This window comes from Drosophila obscura, unplaced genomic scaffold, assembly GCF_018151105.1.
Source record: "Drosophila obscura isolate BZ-5 IFL unplaced genomic scaffold, ASM1815110v1 contig_1, whole genome shotgun sequence".
In the NCBI taxonomy this organism is placed as follows: domain Eukaryota; kingdom Metazoa; phylum Arthropoda; class Insecta; order Diptera; family Drosophilidae; genus Drosophila; species Drosophila obscura.
The window spans coordinates 578817-601718 of NW_024542679.1; the positions used below are offsets into that span (position 1 = coordinate 578817).

At 46.4% G+C, this 22902-nt stretch overlaps 2 protein-coding genes across 5 annotated transcripts in view; one reads left to right on the top strand and one right to left on the bottom strand.

The window, feature by feature from the left end:
• Positions 1 to 22902, bottom strand: part of LOC111072232 (teneurin-m) — a 136840-nt gene that overhangs the window by 15922 nt on the left and 98016 nt on the right. The window contains exon 1 of one of the 4 annotated variants that reach the window (XM_041594392.1): positions 21561 to 21611. The exons of the other annotated variants lie outside the window; for them this stretch is intronic. Coding sequence (XP_041450326.1) covers positions 21561 to 21606 — 46 coding nt within the window. The 5' untranslated portion in view covers positions 21607 to 21611. Of the gene's footprint in view, positions 1 to 21560; positions 21612 to 22902 lie in introns of those variants that run through there. 4 annotated transcript variants of the gene reach the window in all.
• On the top strand, positions 19335 to 20210 carry LOC111072235. The gene is made up of 2 exons (XM_022363966.2): positions 19335 to 19716; positions 19776 to 20210. The coding sequence occupies exons 1-2, from the start codon at positions 19453 to 19455 to the stop codon at positions 20178 to 20180; spliced, it is 669 nt and encodes a 222-aa protein (XP_022219658.2). The 5' UTR covers positions 19335 to 19452; the 3' UTR covers positions 20181 to 20210.

Genomic DNA, 22902 nt, shown 5'->3' on the forward strand with positions numbered 1-22902 from the left:
AGCCCAGAAGCAGGACCCGGACCAGGATTTGGCCAACTTTTGGACTCGACTCGGCGGGGTTCACTTTCACGCAATAAAGTTTCGAGGCGGTGGTCACTTTTGAGGTTACGAGTATGCGTGCTTGTTTAATCCGCAATATAGAACGGGCAACGGGCAACGGGCAACGTGGAACGTAGAGAAAGGGTGGTGTGATGGAGGGGATTGCGGAATGTAGCTGGGGGAACGCATGTTGCTATCAATGCCAGACTCGGTTACACATTTTGCGGTAGACAGACATCCAGACCCACACCAAAGCCTCCCACACACACACACTCACATGTGTGGCATGTGGCATAACTGCGTGTGTGTATGCGTGTGTGTGAGGAAAATCATTCGTTTGCTCTCTGTGACAAACGTTCGCTTTTACGAAAAATTGTTGTAATTTCTGGCAGAACAGAACGGCAGAGTCGGGGAGGAAGAGCATATCGTAGTTTGGCCCGGCTGTTGGCCGCTTTTTCGGGGCTAACCAAAAATGGATATGGCCTCCCCTGAACCCACTGAACTGCTGTCTCTCTGCACTCTGTGTGTGTGTGCGCAATGATAGCGTGAATAATGTCTGCGTCATTTTTTTTATATATGTATATGTATGTATGCATGTGCGGATGAGTATTAAAGATGCCCACTAAGCGTATACGGAATGTTAGATTTATTTAATGTCAAGAGATCTTTCCATATGTGGGTGCCTGAGTGGGCCAAGGATATGGATATGGATATGTGCCGCAAATGTCCAGGGATCCACAATCCAGAGGAGACATTTGCAAAGGTTAAGCCGAGAGTTCTGGCTCTCTCTCTCTCTCTTTCTCTTGAAAAGTTAGTTGCCTCGTTAAGGGGGCGTGTATGTTATGGCAGTAGGGGGCTCGGCCCGGCTCTGCCCGGCTCGGCCTGAAGCTTTTTATGACCGAAACGTGTGGCAGGCAGGGTGCTATGCCCTGGCTATACTACTATTTGTGTGTGAATAATTAACGAACGCATAATAGCCGTCAGTAGTCAGTGGCCGGAGCAGTGAAGAGTCTGTCGGTGGCGGGGGGCCAATGACTGATATAAATTCACACAAGTTAATGGGCGGCGGAGATGCTTTTAAAAAAAAAAGAAAGGGGCGAGGCAGAGCGGCGGAAGTGCTCTGTAGGAGGCTGATGAGATGGAAGTGCTACGGGTAATACGTACTACGGGGTCATTAAACGAAATGGCGCACACGACAAAGTATGCCCCCCGATAAATGGCCTGGGTGGGGCGCGTGGCGATAGGGTCGGGTCAATTTATCGTTCAAATGGATCACAAATATGTTTTTATCTTCCCTGCTAACGACCCAATCGCCTTGGTATCAGATTGGGCCATCTCGTGCTCCTCCTGCTTCCAAATGCAGGCGTCATGGCAACCCCCACAGATTTCTATTCGGTTCGTTGCATTCCCTTCGCTAAATTTGCTGCTTAATTGCAATCGAATGGATTCCAATGAACTCTTCTGTTGGATTAACCTGACCATAAATCAGTGACAGGCAGGAGGGGGACGGGCCCTCCCCCTTTGGGCATAAAATCTCGGTTTATTAATTTCATTTAATTTTATTATGTACACTCGACATTTTATGCAAAATTTTGGGATTAAGCCTGCGGCCGTTTTATGAACACCGAAAGTAAATCGCTTAAATTAAAATAACACACAGCCGCCAGCCAGTCAGCCAGTCAGCCAGCATAAGCCAGCATAAGGCAGGGTGGCAGGGAAGAATGGGGGGTGGCAGGGCAGTAAAAACAATAAAAATATAAATAGTGTGGCCAACGCAGCTGGCATTAATGGTTACTGTATATTGTGGCACCCTCTCTCTCTCGTACACATTCACGTGTGTCAACCCCACGCTCTGAGCCACAAATGGAGGCAGCAACAAGCTGACGCTCAGTTAAACCCCCTGCACTCCTCTCTCTCTCTCTCTCTCTCTCTCACTCTCTCCCGCTCGAATATGATTTATGCTGCGTGCAATTTTAACATTTTTAATAATATTAAAATTACAAATTTATACACATTTCCATTATGCATTTGTGTGTGTGTGTGCGCATGTGTGTGTTTTCGTTGTGGGGTCTCTTAGGTGTTGTAGTCCAATAAACACTAAGAAGGAATCCCCCTGTTCCTTCCAGAGAGGGGGCGAGACGACGAGTGTGTCTTGATTTCATTTTAATTGGCTTTCCGGGCGGCTGGCTCTCATCTTCCCTCTACGCCCACAATGGACCCAAATTTAGGCATTGCAAATTCCTCTTCTTTTAATTAAAAATCACTTCAAGTGTGGATGCAAAGACGCAAAGTTATCAGACCAAAGAATTAGGCACAGGCGTGGGCGGCACAGCATTGGGAATAACTTTTTCTTCGAGCCAAAGCGTCTAAGGAATCCCCCAATTGGGATTCAATATTTAGTTCTATTCCACACCAACTCCCTCCGACCTTTGGGCCACGCAACAATTGTGTGCTAAGTACTTTTTGAGTAACGGCCCCCCGCCGTCCCGTCCAGTGGGTGGTCGCTTCGGGCCCGAGACTACCGACCAATTTGCATGGCCGTTAATGAACATTTGCTAATATTTTGAGCACTAAAAAAGAGTGCCATAAAAAGAGGAGGCCTCTCCTGCCCATCCTACCCATCCAATCCCTCTTCGCTGCTGGCCTGGGCGCGCCAAAGCGTGCGACAATCAAATAAAAGTACATGAAAAACACATAAAGGCACATAAAGGGGTTTCCCAGTCGGTTTTCACTTGGCTTTTTTTTTGTTTCTTCTTCCTGCTCGCATTTTAATGGTAGAGCGCGACGATTGCTTGAAACAAACAGGTGAATGGTGGAGTGCAGGAGCGTGGGAGTGTGGGAGTGGTAAGGCAGGCAGGAAGGAAGGAGGAACCAGCTCCCGCCATGTTGGTAATGGAGTTTGCAAACAAACATGGCCGCCGGGGAAAAATCACATAATTTACACGTTTGCATTTAAGTATTAAGTGGGTAGGGGACCCATCCAGGGCCTCGGTCTGTGCCCGGTCCTGGGGGGTACGATGGGTGGCAAAGTGTTTCGTTTACTTTTACCGCGTTTGTTTGCAGGGACCTCCGCTCTGCTCCTCCCAGTTGTTCTACTCTCCATGTGGAGGTATTTTAGGCAGAGTTTTATGTGCAGAGGAAGCAATTTTTGGGTCGACTTTATTGCCCCTGTCCCTGTCGTCGTCGTCGTCGTCGTCGTCATCATCGGTGTTGATGTTGATTTTAAAGCGTTTAATGGCCTCGTGTCTCAGTGTCTCAGTGTCTCTCCTCAGCAAAATTGAAAAGAAAACCCCCCAAAAAAAGGAGCCGATGCAGCAGCAGCTGGAGCTGGAGCAGGAAGAAGATCTGAGTTTATATGTTTGAACAAAGTGTTGGGATTTCAAAAGATTTGCTTTGGAATTTGATGGGGTTGTTTCTTGGGCTGCTGGGGCTTGTGTGCTACGGTCCCATCCGCCCATAAAGGCTGCCAGAAAAAGGGCTTATGATGGATTGACAATGGGAGGGCATAATGCCAGGAGCGTTGGGGTTGCAAATGTAGGGCAAGGAAATGCGATAAAGGCCACTGCCACTGCCACTACCACAACGAAGCGAAACCCCATCAACGGGTAGACAAAAAGTGTAAACTGTCATATCCACTACACATCTAATCCCGCATTCATGGCGGGGGTTATTATGTTAGACATAATGCAGAAATGGCAACTGGCAGTTGGCAACTCGGGGTCTCGGGCCAGGCCTTGGGCCGAGTGCTGCTACTAGGCCCTGCTACGACTACTGTCGGCTTCGTCGGTAATTACAGACGTAAGTGGCCGGCAAATTGTGATATGGCCGCATGCCGCATGCCGTATGGCTGCTTCTTGCTGCCGCTGTCTATCCTTTTGTTGTTCTCCGCTCCTGCTTATAATCAAAAATTCCATTTAAAACTTTAAACTCATTACTAAATGTTTAATGTGCGCTCGTTTCAGGCTCTCGCTCTCGCTGCCGTCGTTGTTGCTGTTGCTGTTGCTGCTGCTGCACGATAAATCAACACAAAAAATTCTGCAATTTGTTAGGCGCGCAAAAGGCAGCAAGACAGACAGCGAGACAGAGAGACAGACAGGACAATAAAGGACTTGGGTCGCTCTAACGATGCGGCAACCTGTCGACGTTCGTGCCCCAAAAGGGTCGCAGTCCTCGTCGCCATATTGTTTCGAGCAGGCGGCGCACAGCAGGCGACCTGAGTACCGGAGCACCGGAGCACCCAGTACCGCCTCGAGCACTAATCAAGTGTGTGTGTGTGTGTGGAGGACGAGTCGCGGCTTTAAATTCGATTCGGAGTGGCAGTCAGAGTCGCAGTGGCAGTCGGAATATTCGTATCCGTGTCCTGAGTCGCTTTAAGGTGGTGGGAAGGAGGCAGGAACTTTCGGCACGATTTGCATGTAAATTAATTGCCCTTGCCGTGTGCTCTCCTCTCCTCTACACTCCCGCCTGTAGCCCGTGCAACGAGCAACGAGCTACGAGATTTTTTTGTACCCGCTTAAGCAACCCTCGGGGCCAGATAAGTCGTATAAATTATAGCAATTTAATAAGTTTTAAATATACGCATCCGGCTGACTCGCCTTCCCTTGCCTTGCCTTGCTCTCTCTCTCTCTCTCTCTCTCTTTGTCTTTCTGTCTCTCGTGTCTCCCAAAAAAGTTGTTAAAATCTTTGCAGCAAAGTTTACCCGAATAGGGGCGAGACTTGAGACGGTTGTCCCGAGTCCTGCTGCTGCTGCTGCTGCACCCTGGTCTCGGACTTGGTCTCGCTGCTATAACTCAAGACAAAAACTGTTGCCGATTAAAATTGTCGGTTGGGCATTAATTTTATGTCACGATGCGCTCGCAGGCAACGTGCCGTGTGATAAGGTGGCGGCGGCGGCGGCCACTTCTTCCCCTCCCACCCACAACTTTGGGGATGCTCCTGCTGTTGCTGCTGCTGCTACCTTTTACAGTTCAGTTTTGTTCTGGCTCTAAATGAGTTTATGCAAGTGTGAAAATAAGTCTTTTAATGGCCCGGGCGGGCAGTTAATGAGTTGAAAGTGGCGAGGCACGTGGATTACGCTCCCTTGTTCGAGCTCTTGGACTCCCCAGTAGCTTCCATCTCTCTCTCTCTCCCCCCCTCATCATTCTTGTTTTCCGCGTGCAGTGGGGAGGGGATGGAAAACAAAACTTAATTTGTTGTTGCAGGTGAGACGAATAAATTATTTGATAACAGTTTCAGTTCTCCCAGCATAAATAAGATTTCCCGAGCATTGCCCTTTGTTTGCCCACGAAGGGGGGTAGCTACCAGCTAGTTGGTATGGTTGTTGGGTGGGGCTTGGTGGGGCAGTGCCTTTCGGTTTGGTTTGTTTGCCGTTAGTCGCTTAATGCCGGGCTTAATAGTGTTGGGTAGCTTTACCGTTTGTCTATTTTGATTGTTTGCCCCGTTCAAATATTGTTTTAGATTAAATTTTATGCCAACGATTCGAGTCCTCGACTCGTTACTCTTTTGCACCGCCCCCACCCCTTTCGCACCTTGCCCAATCAACATTTTGTGTCGCCAATCAGCATTCTCACATGTAATTGGACACGTAAGGATAACATTTCATGGCAGCGCTTCTGGCACTCCGGGCGAGGCCAGAGAGGAGTGCAGTGGCGCTTTTTGTGTCGCTGGACTTTTAGTGCGGTGTGTCCTGCGGACTGGACTGGACTGCCTGCCTGCCTGCCTGCATGTAATTACAAAGCAAAACTTTCGCATATAATTTTTACAAAAACGCAAAAACTTTTTCAATAACAAAAATTCGCAAACAAAAAAAGAGAGAGACAGAGAGAGAGAGAGAAAGAAAAACGAACGAGAGATGAAGAGCACTGGAGAGAACGACACAAACGGCAATGCCAAAAGGCAACTGTAAAAAAGTTGGCAATAAAAACGCCAATGGCCAGGAGCGACGTCACACAACTGCACACGGCAGTGGTGGGGGGACGGGGGGTCTAGGTCTAGCCCAGGGGCTTTGGCTACGTGAGGTGCCTGTGCAATGCAAATGTTTAATAAACTTTTTCAAATAAAAATTTATCTACGTTGACGTGCAATTTTTAGACCAATTAAACTGCTGGACAGGGCGCAGAGATAGACACACAGACAGAGTCAGAACCAGAGAGCGTACTGCTTGCTACGTGCTGTCTTGCTCTCTCGCTTGATTTTCGTGTGTCGGAATTTGTTGCACACTTCTGGGCGCTGCTTATAATTACGACGCGTGTAAATTCATGCTTAATTCTACAAGGGCGGACGCTGCTCTGTAGCTCCGCATTTCCGGTTTCGAATTTAATTAGCCCAGTGGTGTGGGGTGGGGGCGGAGAACCCGCTTTTGGCAAACTAATAACAATAATTGCGATAAAGCCAGCATTAAATGAAATGCAATAAATGCGCGAAAAAAAATTATTTTAATTACGTATTTAAATGTGTTTGTTTGTTGGTTCGGCAGAAGGTAAAAATAATAAAAATAAAACAAAAATATAAATGCTGGGGCTGCTGTCGCCTTTTGTTTTCGATTTAATGAACTGTAAAGCGCAGCCATATTTATTGCTTCTGCCTCTCGTTTTTTTACCTTATTGTTTATTTGCACATTCGAATTTTCATTTTTTTTTGTGTTGGTTTGCTGTGGGTTTTGTTCTTTATCATTTTAATGCATTTAAATGAAATTACAGCAAACGTTGTTTTTATCACAGTTATTATTTGTATTATTTCTGGTGTTTTTTTCCGCCCCTGATTACCCCCAACCGCCCGCTTTATTTGGGGTTGCCTATTTTATAGTCAATAAACATTGTCAGCCTTATCGCCTTTAATTGAAATTAATTTCTGCCAATGTCCGTACCCGTGTTCTATACCTGTGTCGCTGTCGGTATCTGTATCTGTTGCCGCATGCCTGTCACGGACAGAGCTAGAAGGACAGGGGACAGGTCGCTCTTCTGCTGTTAAAAAAAACAGAGTCAAGTCTCACAAAACCCACCAAAAAAAAAAAAGGGGGTACTGGACTACAGAGATGCTCGTCACATCCAGGGCTGGCATTTAATCATTAAACGGCAGCCGCCAGGGCGGACATCAATTATTGTCTCATAAAAAGTAATTTATATTAAAATCAAACCGCTTATAATTTCATTATGTTGATATATACGAGTGCACGGAGGATACATGGAGAGGCATGGGCATTGGTATGGGCATGGTTTGCAGCCATTAAAGTTTGCCGCGGCAGACATTTTGTAATAAAGTTTGTGTTAATTAACACAGCGGCAAAAAATAAATAAAAAAGGAACAACAACATTGAGTGGAGGACACATACAACATACATATCTCTGCTGTGCCCCTGCACCGTCCCTCCGCCAGGACATGCACTTGCAATATTTAAATTCAATTGCATACTTTCGAGCGCACTGGACTCGTTTGCTGCCACCACCACACCACCACCAACGGCCACATGTCGCATACTTAATGAACCATGGACCTGGCCTGTTCCGCTGCATATTTTATTTGCTCTCTGGCTTGTGTCTGAAAATACCTGCATAAAAATAACACAACTCTCTCTCTCTTTCTTTCTCTGTGTGGCATAAACGCCGCACTAATAAAAATCATAGCGAAAAAAAATTGGTTTGCCATTATATTTAATAAAGTTAAACTGACGGCGACAACGAGCCACATCGAGTGAGTGAGCGAACAAAAACGAAAAGATCTCTGCTGAACCAGGAACAGGTACAGGATACAGCATACAGCATACAGGACACAGGTGTCTGTGTAATTGCCAATTCGCTGCCCAGTGACGGGTGGGATGAGGTCAATTTTCGAATGGTTGAGCCAGGCAACAAAAGAAAATAACTATTGCAGATATGCGAGATATTACTCGTACTCTAGTACTCGTATTCGTTCACGTATTTAGTCATAATCTGTGGAAGAACGTCCATGGTGGGTGGGCATGCCCACCACAGTTTGTGCCCTGTTTCAGAGTAAATAAATAGATTAAATGCGATTAAAATTGTCATTAACATTTACATTTCCCTGGGCTTTTGGCATGTCAATTAATATTGCTTTAATGTTATTGCCAATAATTGTCATAATTCTCAATTTTTTTTCTCCCACGTTTTATACTAAAACTGGCCATTATTTATGAGTGGCTGTGGCTCGGTTTTTGTAGCCAGTTTTAACATTTTTACAGCATTTAATTGTTTTAATTGTGTGCAACAATGGCCATTAAATATGCGCAACAGCAGCAACAACAAGAGCGGGCAGCCGCATGAGCAGCCAGGCCGGCCAAATGGTTTTGACAGTATTGCATATTGGGAATTTATGATATTAATACTTTTTCTATGCGCGCGCTCACCTCTAATTGTCAGGCGAATTAATTATATTACAATTTGAATTTTTCCACGGGGCCACCTCTGGCACCCCGGCACCCCCTTGCAATATCCGCAAAAGTCAAGTTATTGAAGGCGACCGCACAGGCACAGGGTGGGGTAAATTAATGGCAAAATATTAACTGACAAATGTTAAAATTATGACAATTTATACGGGCAGGACCCATAAATGGCGGAATTTATTGGGCGATAACAGAGAGGGCGGAATCTACACAGAAAGTGTTGGCATATATTAATATTAATATCGGCAATGGGGTCGCAAAAGGGGAGGGACACTAATTCGGATTAGCAATTCCCGCTTTAATGGACTTTAAATTGCCTGTCGAATGCCTGGCGTAAGCCCTTTGAGATCCGAATGGATCGAAAGTTTTCATTAGCAGGGCAGAATTTATTAGCTCTTTGAATGCATTAGAAGGGCGAGCTCTCTCTCTCTCTCTCTCTGGTCTGAGCTGACACTCGAATATGAGTTCATTTCATTTGCATTCTGTCATGAAACTTTTACCACCCTCCTTCACAGCTCCGTTGGCTGCTTTCCTTTTGACTTTTTTGTTTGGTAAACATATTTATTACGAGATCATGGCACGTTTGCCACGAACTAAGCCCACATTCCAGCCCTGCTGCTGCTGCTACATACACACACACGCACACACACGCACACTCCTTCTGCTGCACTTTAAAAGCCATTAAAATGGCCAACTGGCTACAGAGGCTACTGTCCAGAGTTGTCCATGGAATGCATGAAATGTTTCCCTTCCAAAGTGCTCTCTCCGGTCTGCAGCCAGCGCCGTTAATTTCATCAGAGCTACTGGTAATTGCGTGTATTGCGAGTTGCAGTTCTCCAGTCAGGACCAGAACCAGAACCAGGACCAGGACCAGCCACCAGCAGTGTCAGACAGAGCAGGAGCAGGAGGAGCAGAAGCAGGCTCTGCAACTCTGCGACTCTGCTCCTTGTTTTGGTTTCTGTTTTTGCGTTGCGTCCAAAAAATATGCAATAAATGGGGAGCCATAGCCATAGCCATAGCCAGGCCATAGAGAGGCAGAGAATGCCGGTGGACTGCCGCAAGGGGTGACTCGTGGATGCCGATGCCCACAGACCGACCGACTGGCTACAATTTATTATATTAAGTATTAATGTTGGTCCTCTCCAATCCTGGCTCCCTGTCCCTCCCTCTCCATCTCTCTTTGTCTGTGTCTGTGCGTGGGTCTGAGAGTACAGAGAGTGCGGTGGTGTGTGTGTGTATGCATAATCCGAAAGCCAAAAGTAATTATATTAAGTAATTGATGAATTTGCCTTTTTCCGCGACGAGCCAAGGCCTCTCTGCTGCTCCTCCTCCACATCCACAGAGGAAGGATGGCCCACTGGTATTTGGCCACTGCCAGACGAATGTCAGACAGAAGGATGCACAGACAGACAGATGATACGGGGGATAGTTCGGGGCAAATAAAATTTAATAAAGCGGCAAATAAAAATTTATTGTGTGTCATTTTAGGCGCACTGCGCCATTGCCAAACGACACACATCTCCCTTCCCCCCCCCTCCCAATTGGCTGTCGCCCCCCACAATGACCCGACAATTTTTTGATTTTCTCATTTGATAGGCGGCAATTTCCGGCTCTCGGTGGCGGCGTGGGGCGTGGCAGCCTGGAAGCCTGGAGCTAAGCTTTAAGAGGTTTTCCTCTCGGCCCGTTTTTTCAAGATTTATTTGCACATTTTAAATTTGATTGAAATAAATTGTTGTGCTTATGGAGATATGCACTCGTGTTTGGGGCATAGCGGCGGATAAACCCATTGGCGGGGGTTGCATTCCACATTCCGTATGCCGTATGCCGTATTTCGCATTCCGTTTCGGGGGTGGGTTTGGTGCCATGTCACCTTGATGGATGGCGCTCAAATGGCCTTAAAGTTTCCAATGGAAAAAAGAAATACAAACGGATTTGCAAAGAGAGAGGCAGAGAGAGAGAGAGAGCTTGTGTCGGTGATAAATGGAGTTCACTGTGCTCCAAGGGGGCTCTCTTCCAGCGATCTACAGAACTTCTATACTCATTAAAAAATCGAAAGGAAGGAGTCGACGGGCATGGCCCAGCACTGCCATATATTCCCCGATAATGGCACTTTTTATGTTCACTTATCGCTGGCGTCGAGCACAATAAATGTCAGTGCAGAACAGTTTTCTGTTTCTGTTTGAAAGTAAGTGAATATAACGACGAACCGAAACTTTTCGTACGCTTATCGAAGCAGGAGTAGAAGCAATGGCCAAAGCAAAAGCAACAGCAACAGCAAATAGGAAAACCCGAAAAAAGGGAAAAAGTTGCGCGAAATTTATTGGGGAAATTGGCCAAAGTCGAAGCAGCAGCAGCAGCAACAGCAAAACCCCAGAAGAAGAACTTTAACGAAACGATACCAAAGTTTATTACTCAATTACAAAACCATCAAAATGAAAACGAAACGAAATGAAAGCAACTTCTGGGAGCCACCCACACAGAAAGAGGGGAGGGAGACGAGTGAAATCCGAAAGATAAATGAAATTGATAAGCGCGTAATTTATGTTTGGATTTCGTTTTATTCTGTCATTAACGCACAGTTGCCTCGCTCTACACCCTGGCTCTACACCCTCGCCCACTGGCCCCATCGATTGGTGTACGAGTATTTGTGTTGTTCTTAGCGGCAGGCACGCTCTTCCTTCATTTGCGGAAAACTCGCACCGGGTACGGGCATAAAGTTGGTCAAGGAGAGAGAGCACAGGTCCTGCCACACTCACACACACACACACACACACACATAATCGATCAAAGGCGAAACGATTCTAAACCGATCGGAATTTTGCATTTTGTGGCTCGGTTTCTGCGGGTCCATTGCCAGTTGTCGTCGTTGCGCGGTGGGCATGGGGCAGAGGCAGGGGCAGGGGCAGGAGCAGGAGCACCAGCATTATGCATAAATAATTTCGAGGCAGCGCACACAGGCGAGCGGGCAACAACAAAGGCAGGCGGGCGGGGCGGCATACGCGGCAGGTGCTGCATGCGCGGAAGGAGTTTGAGTAAAATGAAAAATTGAAACATGAAAATTGTCAAAAACAGCGACAGCAGCGACTGCGACTGCGGCAGCGTTAGCGGCAAGCGGCAAGCGGCTGATAGAAGCGGCAGCAGTGGGGGTGTGGGGGGCGTCACATTACCTGTCAGGCTCGGCCGGAAATGAAATTTTGCAACGATAGGAGAGAGGTTGTGCATGGGGCATGGGTTCAACCGCATACATCAATGAATGCATCGGTGGGTGGCAGAGCCGGGTGTGGCGGGTGGTCCAAGCGGTGGGCGTCTGACAATTTTGACAATTTTCATTATGCAATAAAAATGATGGCTTTTGACAAAACTGTTCTACTCTGTTATACGGCGTCAGCCCCAGCCCCAGTGCATTTTAAATGCAAACAACAACGAAAAAAAACCCAAACTGGAGATGGGAAGGGGAAAAATCTGTACAAAATGGGAGAGGAAATTTCAAATGAATGGATAAATACGGGCGCACGAGTGAGATATAGAATCCCCGGAGGCGAATGGCAGCCGGAAGTTAATTGAAAATGATGATAACATATGGAAATGTAATTGCTTGTGAACTGTTGCATGAAGCTGCGGCAGGGATTGAATTAGTCCTTCCACTATGTGGGTGTTAATGCTCTGCTCTAAAATCCACCCCCACCCCCCTATAAATGGTTTCCTTCGTGCATGCTCCATTCCCGTTGATGGCCAAAAGCAAAGTGAAATTCATTAGCGTCACGTCTGCTCTGTTAGCACCTGTCCGACACGCACTCCCACACGAAGAAGAACAAGAAGTTTGCTGGGGCTACGAAGGGCCACCAAAAATCCCACTAAATCAATTCAATTCAATTACAAAACGTTCCACCTGCCACCCTCCTCCTTTCCCCTGCCAATTAGCTTTTAGCCCCCCTCTCCGACTTAGAGGGATACGCGTTTTATGTGGCATACTCTTGTGGGTGCTCGGAGCGACGGAGAGAGAGAACAAAAAATTGGCTTTTAATCAGCGCACCCTGATGTCGGCTTAGCGGCTGATTGGATTGTGGCAACTGTACAAGGGAAAGGGGATGGGGATGGGGATGGGAGGCGGGGTATTCTTCTTTTTTGTACATCTAATTAAAACGGAGCCAAGGCAACCCAAAGCCAACGCCAAAGCCAAATCAAATCGACGACAGCTGAGACGAAGGTTTATCTTCAATCGCAGCCCGCACGCTCACAGAGAGAACAGAAAGAACCCAAAACGCTCGACAAATTAGCGCCAAGTGCTAAACAAAAACCTCCGTGAATTCGGCGGTAATAAATCTTAGCCTCCACTTCAGCGTTTAAGTTTAATTTCAATTTCAATTTCGCCTTCATTTCAGTGGCAGAACCGCGCCACCACACCACACAACAAACGTAATTAGGAGGCACAGTTTTTCACGTTTCTTTCACGTTTCCTTCGAGAGAGAGTTTAATTAAATGTGGATTTTTTTTTGTTGCAGGCAGTGTGGCGCGTTATTTACTATGTTTATTTACAGGGGGAGATTCCTTGTGATTTGAGTGTTGCGGTAATTAAAATGACATTATTCAAGGTAAGTTCCAATGCCTGAAAAAGGGTCGCCGCGTGGCTCTGCGTGCCGGGGCCCAAAGGTTGTTGTCGCCCCAGATAGGCGTTTATTACTCAGCGGCAAAGCGGATGATATCAGGTTGGAGGTAGAAAGGATTTGTGCACAACCCGCCCCCACCCCGGGTGAATTCTCTTCCGAGGTTAGGTAAGAAATCAGAAACCGATTGATCCAAGATTTGACTTTGATGGGTACACCATTTGGATGAGGATAGCCCATAGCCCATAGCCCAGCCCACCACCCCCTGCAGACAAATTTAATCTGCTTCAGTTCAATAAACTTTTGTCTAGCCTAGAAATCCATTAACACTCCATAGAGCCGGACGAAACCGATCGATTCGCAGCTTCCAGCACAAGAGATTTTCGCTCACACAACACAACAACAACAAAAAGCAACAACACAACGCACTCAAGTGTGGCAGCAGGGGAGACAGGAGTGCAGCGGGTAGGAACTACTATTTTTAATCACTTCACCAGTTTTCAATTTTTTTGTTGTGTTTGCTCCCCTTTTACAGTGTCGGTGCCGCCTAAAGAGTGCACACAATGACAACATTTAATAGATTGCCGAAGCGGAGGCCTGTCTGGTGGCAGGGTGGCGGCAGGGTGGGGCATAGAAAATGCCTAGGAAAAGCAAACAGAGGGAAACGCATTGAAAAAAACAAACCTCATACCTCATGGCAGAGACAAAAGGTCTGGCTCGGTTCTTGCTCTCTCTCTCTCTCTCTCTCTGTTTATTCCTCGTCTCTTGCTCGATTTTTTTGTTGGCCAACAAGGGGTTAACTTGTTCTATGAGTCACTCAATGAATGAATGAATGAATGACTTGTTAAGGGGGCGATGGTTGGGTGTCTGGTTGGGGGGTATTTATAAAGATATTTCTCCTCCCCGCCCCCCCGTCTGTTGGCTGTTTGCCGATTTCGTACGCTGATAAGCATGAAAAGAGCTCAAAATCCAACCCTCCCCTGCCCGGCAACGCTGCATATCAATGAGGTGGATTCTTTTCTTGGGGATGTGTGTGTGTGTGTGTAGCAAATGCCATGGCATGCACCTTACACTGCCATTTTAAAGACGTTTAACAGCTTTTTTTCTCTTTTTTTAGATTTGCATGCGTCACCGGGATAACCTTTCCGTGCTGCAGCCATACCCATCTGTCGTGCGTGGCTCCAAGTGTTACACATTTGCATTTGTCGTGTTTCCAAATCCATCCGCTTTTTCCTTGCCCCTCCATAGCAGAGTGTGCAAAAAATAGTTTTGCTTTTGCTTTTAGTTATGAAAATTTCGCTGTTTTTCCTGCTCTGCTGCTGTTTGTTGCGTGGCATTTCCCAGACGCCGCTGCTTATAATTGCTCCATTAAAATTTGTTTATGGCCAAAGTTGATGCCGTGAGTAGAGTCGCGTCCTGCGTGTAATTAGAATGTCAGAAAAGTTGCCAGCCGTCGGAGTGCTACTATTTTTGGATCACTTAGTTATTCCAAGTTGCGCGTTGGTTGGGGGTCTCCTCTCCTTTTTTTTTTGTGGCTGAATACACACACATACACAACACACAATCTATAAAAGGTGAATCGCGTTGCACATTCCACAGAAAAGGTAACATTGATCGATTGCACAGCTTTCACTCTCTCAATGTGCCGCCTCTGACCTGTGCTGTCCTGTAATTGGCATAGATTGAAGACTGACCCAAAAGCGGACCCAACGCATCATTTGTTAGATGACTCATGCAAAAGTTGACCCCCCTCTATCCCTCGCTCAGTCCCTATATACTCTGCCATCAATCGACAAAGGTCAGCAAAGGTTATACCAAAGGCCTACTCCTCCTCCTAATGGAGTTTTCTTTTCAAGCCCTGCCAAAAAGCAGGCTGTAAAATGTTTTTCTGCGTTTTAGAAGGAAATTTAATATCATCGTCCTGCGTTCTGCTTGCTGCCTGCTGCGACCCCCTCCTCCCTTTTGTCCTGCAGTGCACACTAAAAGGTTTCCACGACGCTTTTAATTACACTTTAAACAATAGCTGCACGCAGCACCGCCCCCCTGGGCCCCATCCTGCCACCAGGGGCAACCCTTGCGCTCTGCTTTCTTCCTGCTTGCCCACTCTGGAAAATTGCGAACGTTTGCGATTTGCGCTTGATTAAATTCTAATTATAAAGCGTGCGTATTTCTCTCTTTCCTTTTGCTTTTTTCCTTTACTTTCCTTTCCCCTTCAGCACACTCCGTACCGCGCGCCCCACCGACCCACTCATCGACTGCTGAACAGTTTTCGGTTGATTTTTCCTGTTTTTTTTTTGTGTGTGCTGGTTGTTTACCATTTTCCTTGATTTTTACGACTTTTTAATGATTTTCACTGCCAGTCAGTCATTCTGGCACCATCGCGTGCCCGGGCTTCTGTCCGCTTTTCCTTTCCTTTTCCTTTCAGCTCTACTCCGCTTGGGGTTTGAATCTGGGTTTCCACCAATTTTCCTTTTGACTTTTGCGTTTTGTGTGTGTGTGTGTGTGTGTGTGTGTGTGTGTGTCTGTTTCGACAGTTTCTTTTCTACACTCGTATTGGATTGGTTTTTGGGGTTCGGTTCGGTAATATGCTAGCTCTCCCCCGCACCCGCACCCGTTCCTGCCCCTTCCACCGACCCCTGCCACTGACCCCTGCCACTGACCGGGCCGCTCCTCATTTTGTTTACTGCTAATGCGACTTTTAACGCTGATTAATGTTTTCTTTTTTACAGTTTTCCTTTACCATTTTCCACGCCCCACCGCACTGCCTTCAATTTCAGTGCTCCTACCTGTCCAATTTGTGAGGAAGCGGAGAGGGGAGGAAAACTCTGTTTGTTCGTTTATTAAATTCATTCGAAAATGTGTCCATTGCGACCACAAACAACAGTCGAACAGTCAAACAATTTGGCCGAGAGGCAAACAAATTGTTTGTTCGGCTGTCACATGTCAATAAAATTAACACTTTAACGAGAGAAACGGAGACAGAAGCAGAGTGAGCGAGTGCAAGAGAAGGCATACATATACTCGTGCACATTTTACACAAACCCACAATTCTGATTCCAATTCGGACTCGAATTCGGACAGAGAAGAAATACCAAATACCATTTTGTTTGCTGCTGAATTAAAGCAACAACACAACACATCGACAACTTGCGACATGGACAATAATTTCTTGACAGCTCGAAAATTCAATATTTTCAAGCAAAATGGAAATTTATACAGGAGCGCCAGAGCGACAGAGAGAAGCTAACGGCATGGACGAAGCTTTGGATACACTTTCAGGTGCATCCTTGCTATGCAACATTGTGGACTATTCACAGCGTGGCAAACAGCATCCCATACACGTAATACCCTCTCACAAGTTGCAGGAAACACTGGAATGCAAATTGCATTAAGTGCTCTGGGCGGCAGATTCTGCCGGAGACGGGTAGGAAAGCACTCCGACAGAGGTCGATGGTGTGCGAGGGCTGTTGGGGGAGGTAAAATCATTTGCTGGCAAATTCAAAGCTGCAACACGGTAAAAAGTCAGTTTTTAATTGATTATAAACATTGAAATTATTAATTTTTCTACAAAAAGGAAAAAATTCATGGAAAAAAGCATTAAATGCGGTTGCGTGATTTGCATTCTTTGCGGGAAAGTGCGCCTAAAAATGTGCTCTGCAATTTATCGCGTCATTTCGCCGCACTGTTTTTATCACGCTAATTTATTGAGCCGATTATAGGCCCCCCCCCCCCAGGTGGGGGTTGGTTGCATGGGCAGGGGTAGGGGCCAACTATAATTATCATATTTTCCATAATTTTAATTAGTTGATAGTGCCAGAAAATAATCGAATTTTATTATCCGTCGTGTGGCAGGCCCGCTTTTCCAGGCCAAAACACACGGTTTTGTTAAAGCCATTTTAAAGCTTTTGTGTGACTGGGCGGGAAGAGCCTCGGGGAAGCATAAAAGATAGATATAAATGGGGAATATATGCAAACAGACTACATAAATATGCATAGCTGATAAATGTATGAAATGTGCATAGAAATTAGGTGAGTAGATAGCTTGCATTCACCCATACACACTGCATATGCATATATGTATATATGTGGGTATATGTATGTGTGAGTGTACATAAACGTGACTTTAATTGATGGCCCGTTTTCGTTTGAATGCCATTTCCAAAATAGATATTATTAATCAATGTGTGAATGGATTATTTATGGCCAGAGGTCACTGCGTTGCAGGTTTTCTTTTCTTTTTAACCCGAATGAATCCCTCAATCTCTGGCAGAGCTTTCCCTCTGCAAATTGATTTGTGCAGAGCCTCCGCCGCCCCCTGTGTCTGGCGGTGTCTGACATTTTGGCCAGGCACCTGGAAGCATGCAATGCAGCACATATAATGCACATCTAATGCCAGCCAAAAGTCTTTTGTCAGCAAACACATTCTCGAAGCCGAGAGTCAAGCTGCCACCCTCACAAAATATGTGCACGCAGCTCTCGAGTGTTTGGGCAAGAGTTTAGAGAGAGAACGAGAGAGAGACAGCAACATGGCCATCAGAATTGTCACTACAGAATGGAGCAGAGAGATAGAGAGAGGGAAAGGGAGATGGTGAGTACTGGTGCTATTGCTGTGTTGCTGGGGCCAAGGCAATAAAATATGAATTTATGGCCTATTTGCATGGCTTTTTGGACCAGAGTCAAGTGCACTTCTCTTGGCCAGAGACAATGCAACAATTCGAGTATTTTTCTTGGCTATACCCAAAAGGGGGTCTGCAAAGCCACATTAAGGCTTCGCCACACTTGCAGCTTAATGAGCTTTGCACACACACACAAATCCAATACATATGCTGCCCTCCCACCACTGCTTAAAGTACTTAAAAATTCCCCCACATCTCTCTTTATATGTATATCCCTCGATATGTACATGGGAGTGCGTGCTCCATAAAGATTTCATAAAAAGCTGAGAGTATGAGAGTAAAGCCAACAGAGAGTTCTGGGAGAACGGTTTTGCGGTCTTAACATGGTGCTGGTTATGGCCATGGGTATTTTTCGGACTGGCTGTGGCCAAAAGCAGTTTATGCTGCATCTCCATCTGCAGCGGCAGTCAGAGATGTCATGTCTGCCAGACGAAGCCAAAGTTTATGGCTTAAACTCCCCTCACCGCCGTGGGGGATATTGAATGCACAAGGACGCACAATTTCTAATTGACTAACTCAATTTTGGGCTCAACTGTACGCAGGCCACAGCCACAGGCACAGCCATGCCACATGCCACCCCTGCTAGCTTTCCATTTACACACCAGAAACCCCCACCCCCCCTGATGCTTGTGTTCTGCTGGCAAAAGTTTAGTGTCAAATGGTTAAATTCGATTATGATTCTTAGTTGGGTGTTGGGTTATGGTAATCGAGTTGGAAATACTTCAAAGTTTCAATCATAATGACGATAATGTCCTTGCTCTGTGTGTGTGTCTGTGTGTGTTTGTGTGCCCCTTCAAGTGGCAGCTTTCTCTCTATATTCTCTCTATCGCTCTTGAAAGGCTTTTAGCCAAAATAGTCGTCATAATAAACACGGAATAACCCTGGCCTGGCCTGGCCTGGCCTGGTCTGTGCACAGGCTGAGGCGCGCTCAAAAGTATGCCATGAAATATGCATAAAATCCAAGCCCAATCCCCACTGCCGCCTGCTGCATGCTGCCTGCCCCAAATCGCCGCAGTTCGTTGCAGTTGCCAAACGAGCTGCCAAATCAAAAATCGCTGAGCGTGTGAAGTGCCAGTTGGCTGTGGCACAGCAGAGAGTGAACAGAAGAAAACACATGAGAAGGAGGAGCAGGGGGCGGCCTGCAGCAGAAACGAAATGCACATTAGAGTGGCAGCAGTGGGGCACGGCAGCCCATCGCCTGAAAGGAGTTTGAAAATTTCTGCTGTGGCATGATGCAGTTTCCAAATGATTTCGGGCCTGTTCTCGATTTAATTGGCCGAAAATCGTCGAAATTATGCAATAGCGTTAGATGAAATTGGCCGCAAAATAAACCAGAAATCATTTTTGGGAAATAATTTCTGCGGCACATCATAAACTATGCAAATATTCAATCTAAATTAAACATTAACAGCAAATACAAATACAAACACAAAGGCGTATGCCATGCCACGTCACGCCCATCCATCTGCCTTCATCCTGGCCTCAAGTTTGTCCCGCTAATAAATCAATGAGAATGGTGCGGCTGTGCTCCAAGTAGGCTATGATTTATGTCCATCTACAGGGTAGGCTTCTGGGCCTAATTGAAGTGTGGGAGTGCCCCTTGATTGATCAGTCATTACTCGAGTGCTCACTGTTCAGACTGCTCGACTGTCTCAAATGGAGAGTGTCAAAAAACGGTTTTAAAATTTGTTTTAGTATTTTTTTAATCATTTTAGTTTATTTTTTATTCGTCAAAATGTCTGTGTGTGTGCCCTCGCCCGACGCACATTGGACCCTAAAATTCAGAGATTTTCGCAAACCCTTTCCAGCTAGTAAGGTGGCCAATGCCACCTTTAAGGTCATCCGCTTCTTGTATCCACCCTTCGCCCTCGGTGGAACGGATATCATCCCCGTGGTGGATGATCCCCAACTAGATTTCGCTTTAATTTTCCTGATTTTTTGGATTGCTTTGATCCTTGGCCGTCTGTCCTATGCGGCCTACAGAATCATGTTTTTGGTGGTAAGTGGATGGATGCAGATTCTATTCCATTATAATCTTCATTTTGTTTGTTCCTCCAGCAACACTCGCCGGCCAGCAAAGTGCGGTCGAAGCGGCAGAGGGGATTCTGGGACCGCTACGGTACCGATGATCCCTTGCTCGACCCGTGCATGGCTGTCCACACAAACAGCACGAGTATACTGCCACTTCTAGACCTGCACTGCCATCAGGCAGAAGAGAAGAAAGAGCGAGTTGGAAACGTCTGGGTGGAGCAGCAGCCAGTTGCCAGTCCAAGGGTCGTGCCGAGTGGCAAGTATACGAAGAGCATCACGTGCCAATTCCTCGAAATTGAAGAAAAAACGGAAATCGATCTGACGGAACTTATCGAGCGGATCGACGAAACGGTGCAGCAGCGTAAAACAAAAAAAACCAGACGCAGCAAAAATTGGCCGCAAATTAAATCAGTAATAACTTTTGGGAAATAATTTCTGCGGCACATCATACATTATGCAAAAATTCAATCTAAATTAAACATCAACATCAAATACAAATGCAAACAGAAAGGCGTACGCCATGCCATGCCATGCCATGCCACGGCACGCCCTGTGTTGCGTGTGTGGCGTGTCTGGTGGGGCATGCTGGCATTGCTCATTGCGACACATTCGCACCTGCAATTAGCTCGATGGGCCCGTGCACTCGACACAGCGACAGCGACACACCTGCTGCAGCACACAGCCCCTTTTTGTGACATGCCACCGCGCGCGCAACTGTCCTGTCCTGTCCTGTCAGTCAGTCAATGCTGGCGGCAGCTGTCCAAAATGTAATATTTAACGCCATTTTATGCAAATTGAAATTATGTTAATGGCCAGCGAACCAGCAATTGATGATGACGTCTGCCTGGTGGAGAGGGAGAGAGAGAGAGAGAGTCGACTGGTCACTGGCCACTGGCCACTGGCCGGGGCAAAATTATGACAAACCAACCATCATTCGAATTGATTCGATTCCTGCCTCAATCCATCGCTTAAAGCATGTTGCATGTTCGAGCATCTTTGTCTGCCTCTGCATCTGCCTCTGTTTCTGTTGCTGCCTCTGAATGAATGCCTGGAAACTCTCTCTGACTCATTTGCATTTTAATAACAATAATCACAATAATGTGCAACAATAGCTGGAGGAGCAGCAGCAGCAGCGCAGCAGTAACGATAATAATAATAAGCACATCAAATCGTTGAATGCCACACGTTGCGGCTGATACATATGCCAGCCATCGGACGACTCTGGCTGCTGCAGTTCATCATCGTCTCGGAGCCCAGTCATTCATCCAAGTTCACTTCAGTTCTCATCAGAGTCACGTTCCTTCTTCTTCGGTATGTGCAACATTTACATTTGCACCACGCACCCCAATCCCCAATCCCCATTGTGTCCCCCTCCTGCTGCTGGTGCTGGTGCTGCTGCTGCTGTTTGCTGTCATTAACATTTTGTTTATATTTGCTTAAATGTGCGGCGCATCCTCATAATTAGTATGCATGTGTGCGTCAGGACTGTTGTTGCCACTGCATCAGTATCTGTCTGTATCTGCAGTTGCGTCTATGTATGAGTGTGTCTGTGTGCGTCTGTGCTGTGCGTTGCATTTGCAATTTACTTTTGTTTGGTTTAAAAAGCGCGTTAAATTTGATCATTGTTGCCGCGAGCTTTGTTTGCATTTCCACTCTGGCCCCTACTCCTGCAGAGATAGAGACGGTAGAGGGTAGGTTTCCCATGCCAATCACCTCTCTCACTCTCTGCTCATTATCGTCTGGCATAATACCTAATTCCACCCATAAAAAGGACAATATTTTCCATGATTTTCAATCACTCAACACACTCACCAGCAGAGGGACACACCACATGTGCTGTAGATTCATAAAATGGCATATACGTACCTAAAAATAGAATAAGAAAAGGTTGTTAAATTAGTTAGAGAGATGCAGTGGCAGAGGGCGAAATTAAGATGCTTTTTGGGGGCGTAAAAAGGTTCAGGGATTCGACTGGGACTGGGACTGGGACACGGACCCATCGACTGACTTGTACCTCGATTGACAACGCCTAAGTGGGGCTTAAAAATTCAATAAAAAATCACTTAACATTCCTTAAGAAGCTTTCACAAGAGCAACATACACACACACACACACGCACGAGCTTACAGGGATAACCAGGAGAGATGGTGAGAGAGGGCGAGGGTAAGGGAAGTGTATTCCCGTCGAATGTGCGCTGTCAAAGCCGACAAAAACTGCAGGAAACTAAAGCAATTTCAAATTGAAAACTGCTGCAAATTAATCAAATGCCATTGTCGATAGAGAAAGCATTCGATTGGAGATGGGAGTAAGTGAGATGGCGAGATGGCGCGATGGCGAGTAAAGAGTCAGAGAGAGAGAAAGAGCACAAGAACGGTCAAAAGGCAAGTCTGGCAAACAAAACACGAAAATGTCAGTCAGTCACAAAGACAGAAGCGAACGATAAAAGCCAAAGGCAAGGCATCATCAGTAGAGGAACCCAGAAACCTCGGGAACTCGGGAACCCGGGAACGGAATGAACCCAAAGTCCCCTAAAGGCAACACTCTACCCCCCGTCGCCTGTACAGCGCAACCCTTCCGTTGTCCCTTCATTTTCCACACATACTCGTACTCGTACTTATATATCGTAACGCATTAAATCGATAACACGATTTTTCATCACGCACACAGCTCCAGCTCCAGCGCCAGTCCCTGTTCCTGCCGTTGCCTCAGTGCCAGACCCCGAAGGGAACCCCAAAACAACTGAGTGACTCCCGAGTTAAATTGTCAGTTTCATTACGTGGCAGCTTTTCCCGGGCTGCTTCGGCATTTTCCTCCACTTCCACATCCACTTCCACTTCCCCGTTCATTTTCTGTTTTTTAAAGCCAAATCACTACGTCTGCGCGTGAGTCTACCCTCGTCCCTGCTCTGGCGACTGCTCCTGTCACCCATCCTCCCACCCAGCGAACGCCTCTCCAGGATTGCGACAAACGATTTTTCAAGCTGGCGCTTCATCGTTCGCATCGTTACTGTAGTGGCTCCAGCCTCAGCCTCAGCTTCAGCTTGAGCTTGAGCTTCAGCATTGGGTTGGTTTTTTTTCTTTTCTTTTTTTTACTGTTCCGTTTTGTGGTTTGTGCGCGCCAAACAAACTCAATTTTCGGCAGAAGAAAGAAAACG

Coding starts and splice junctions, on each gene's coding strand:
- LOC111072235 (XM_022363966.2), top strand. CDS start 19,453: ATGTCTGTGTGTGTGCCCTCGCCCGACGCACATTGGACCCTAAAATTC. Junction 19,717..19,775: donor ACAGAATCATGTTTTTGGTG/GTAAGTGGATGG, acceptor TTGTTCCTCCAG/CAACACTCGCCGGCCAGCAA.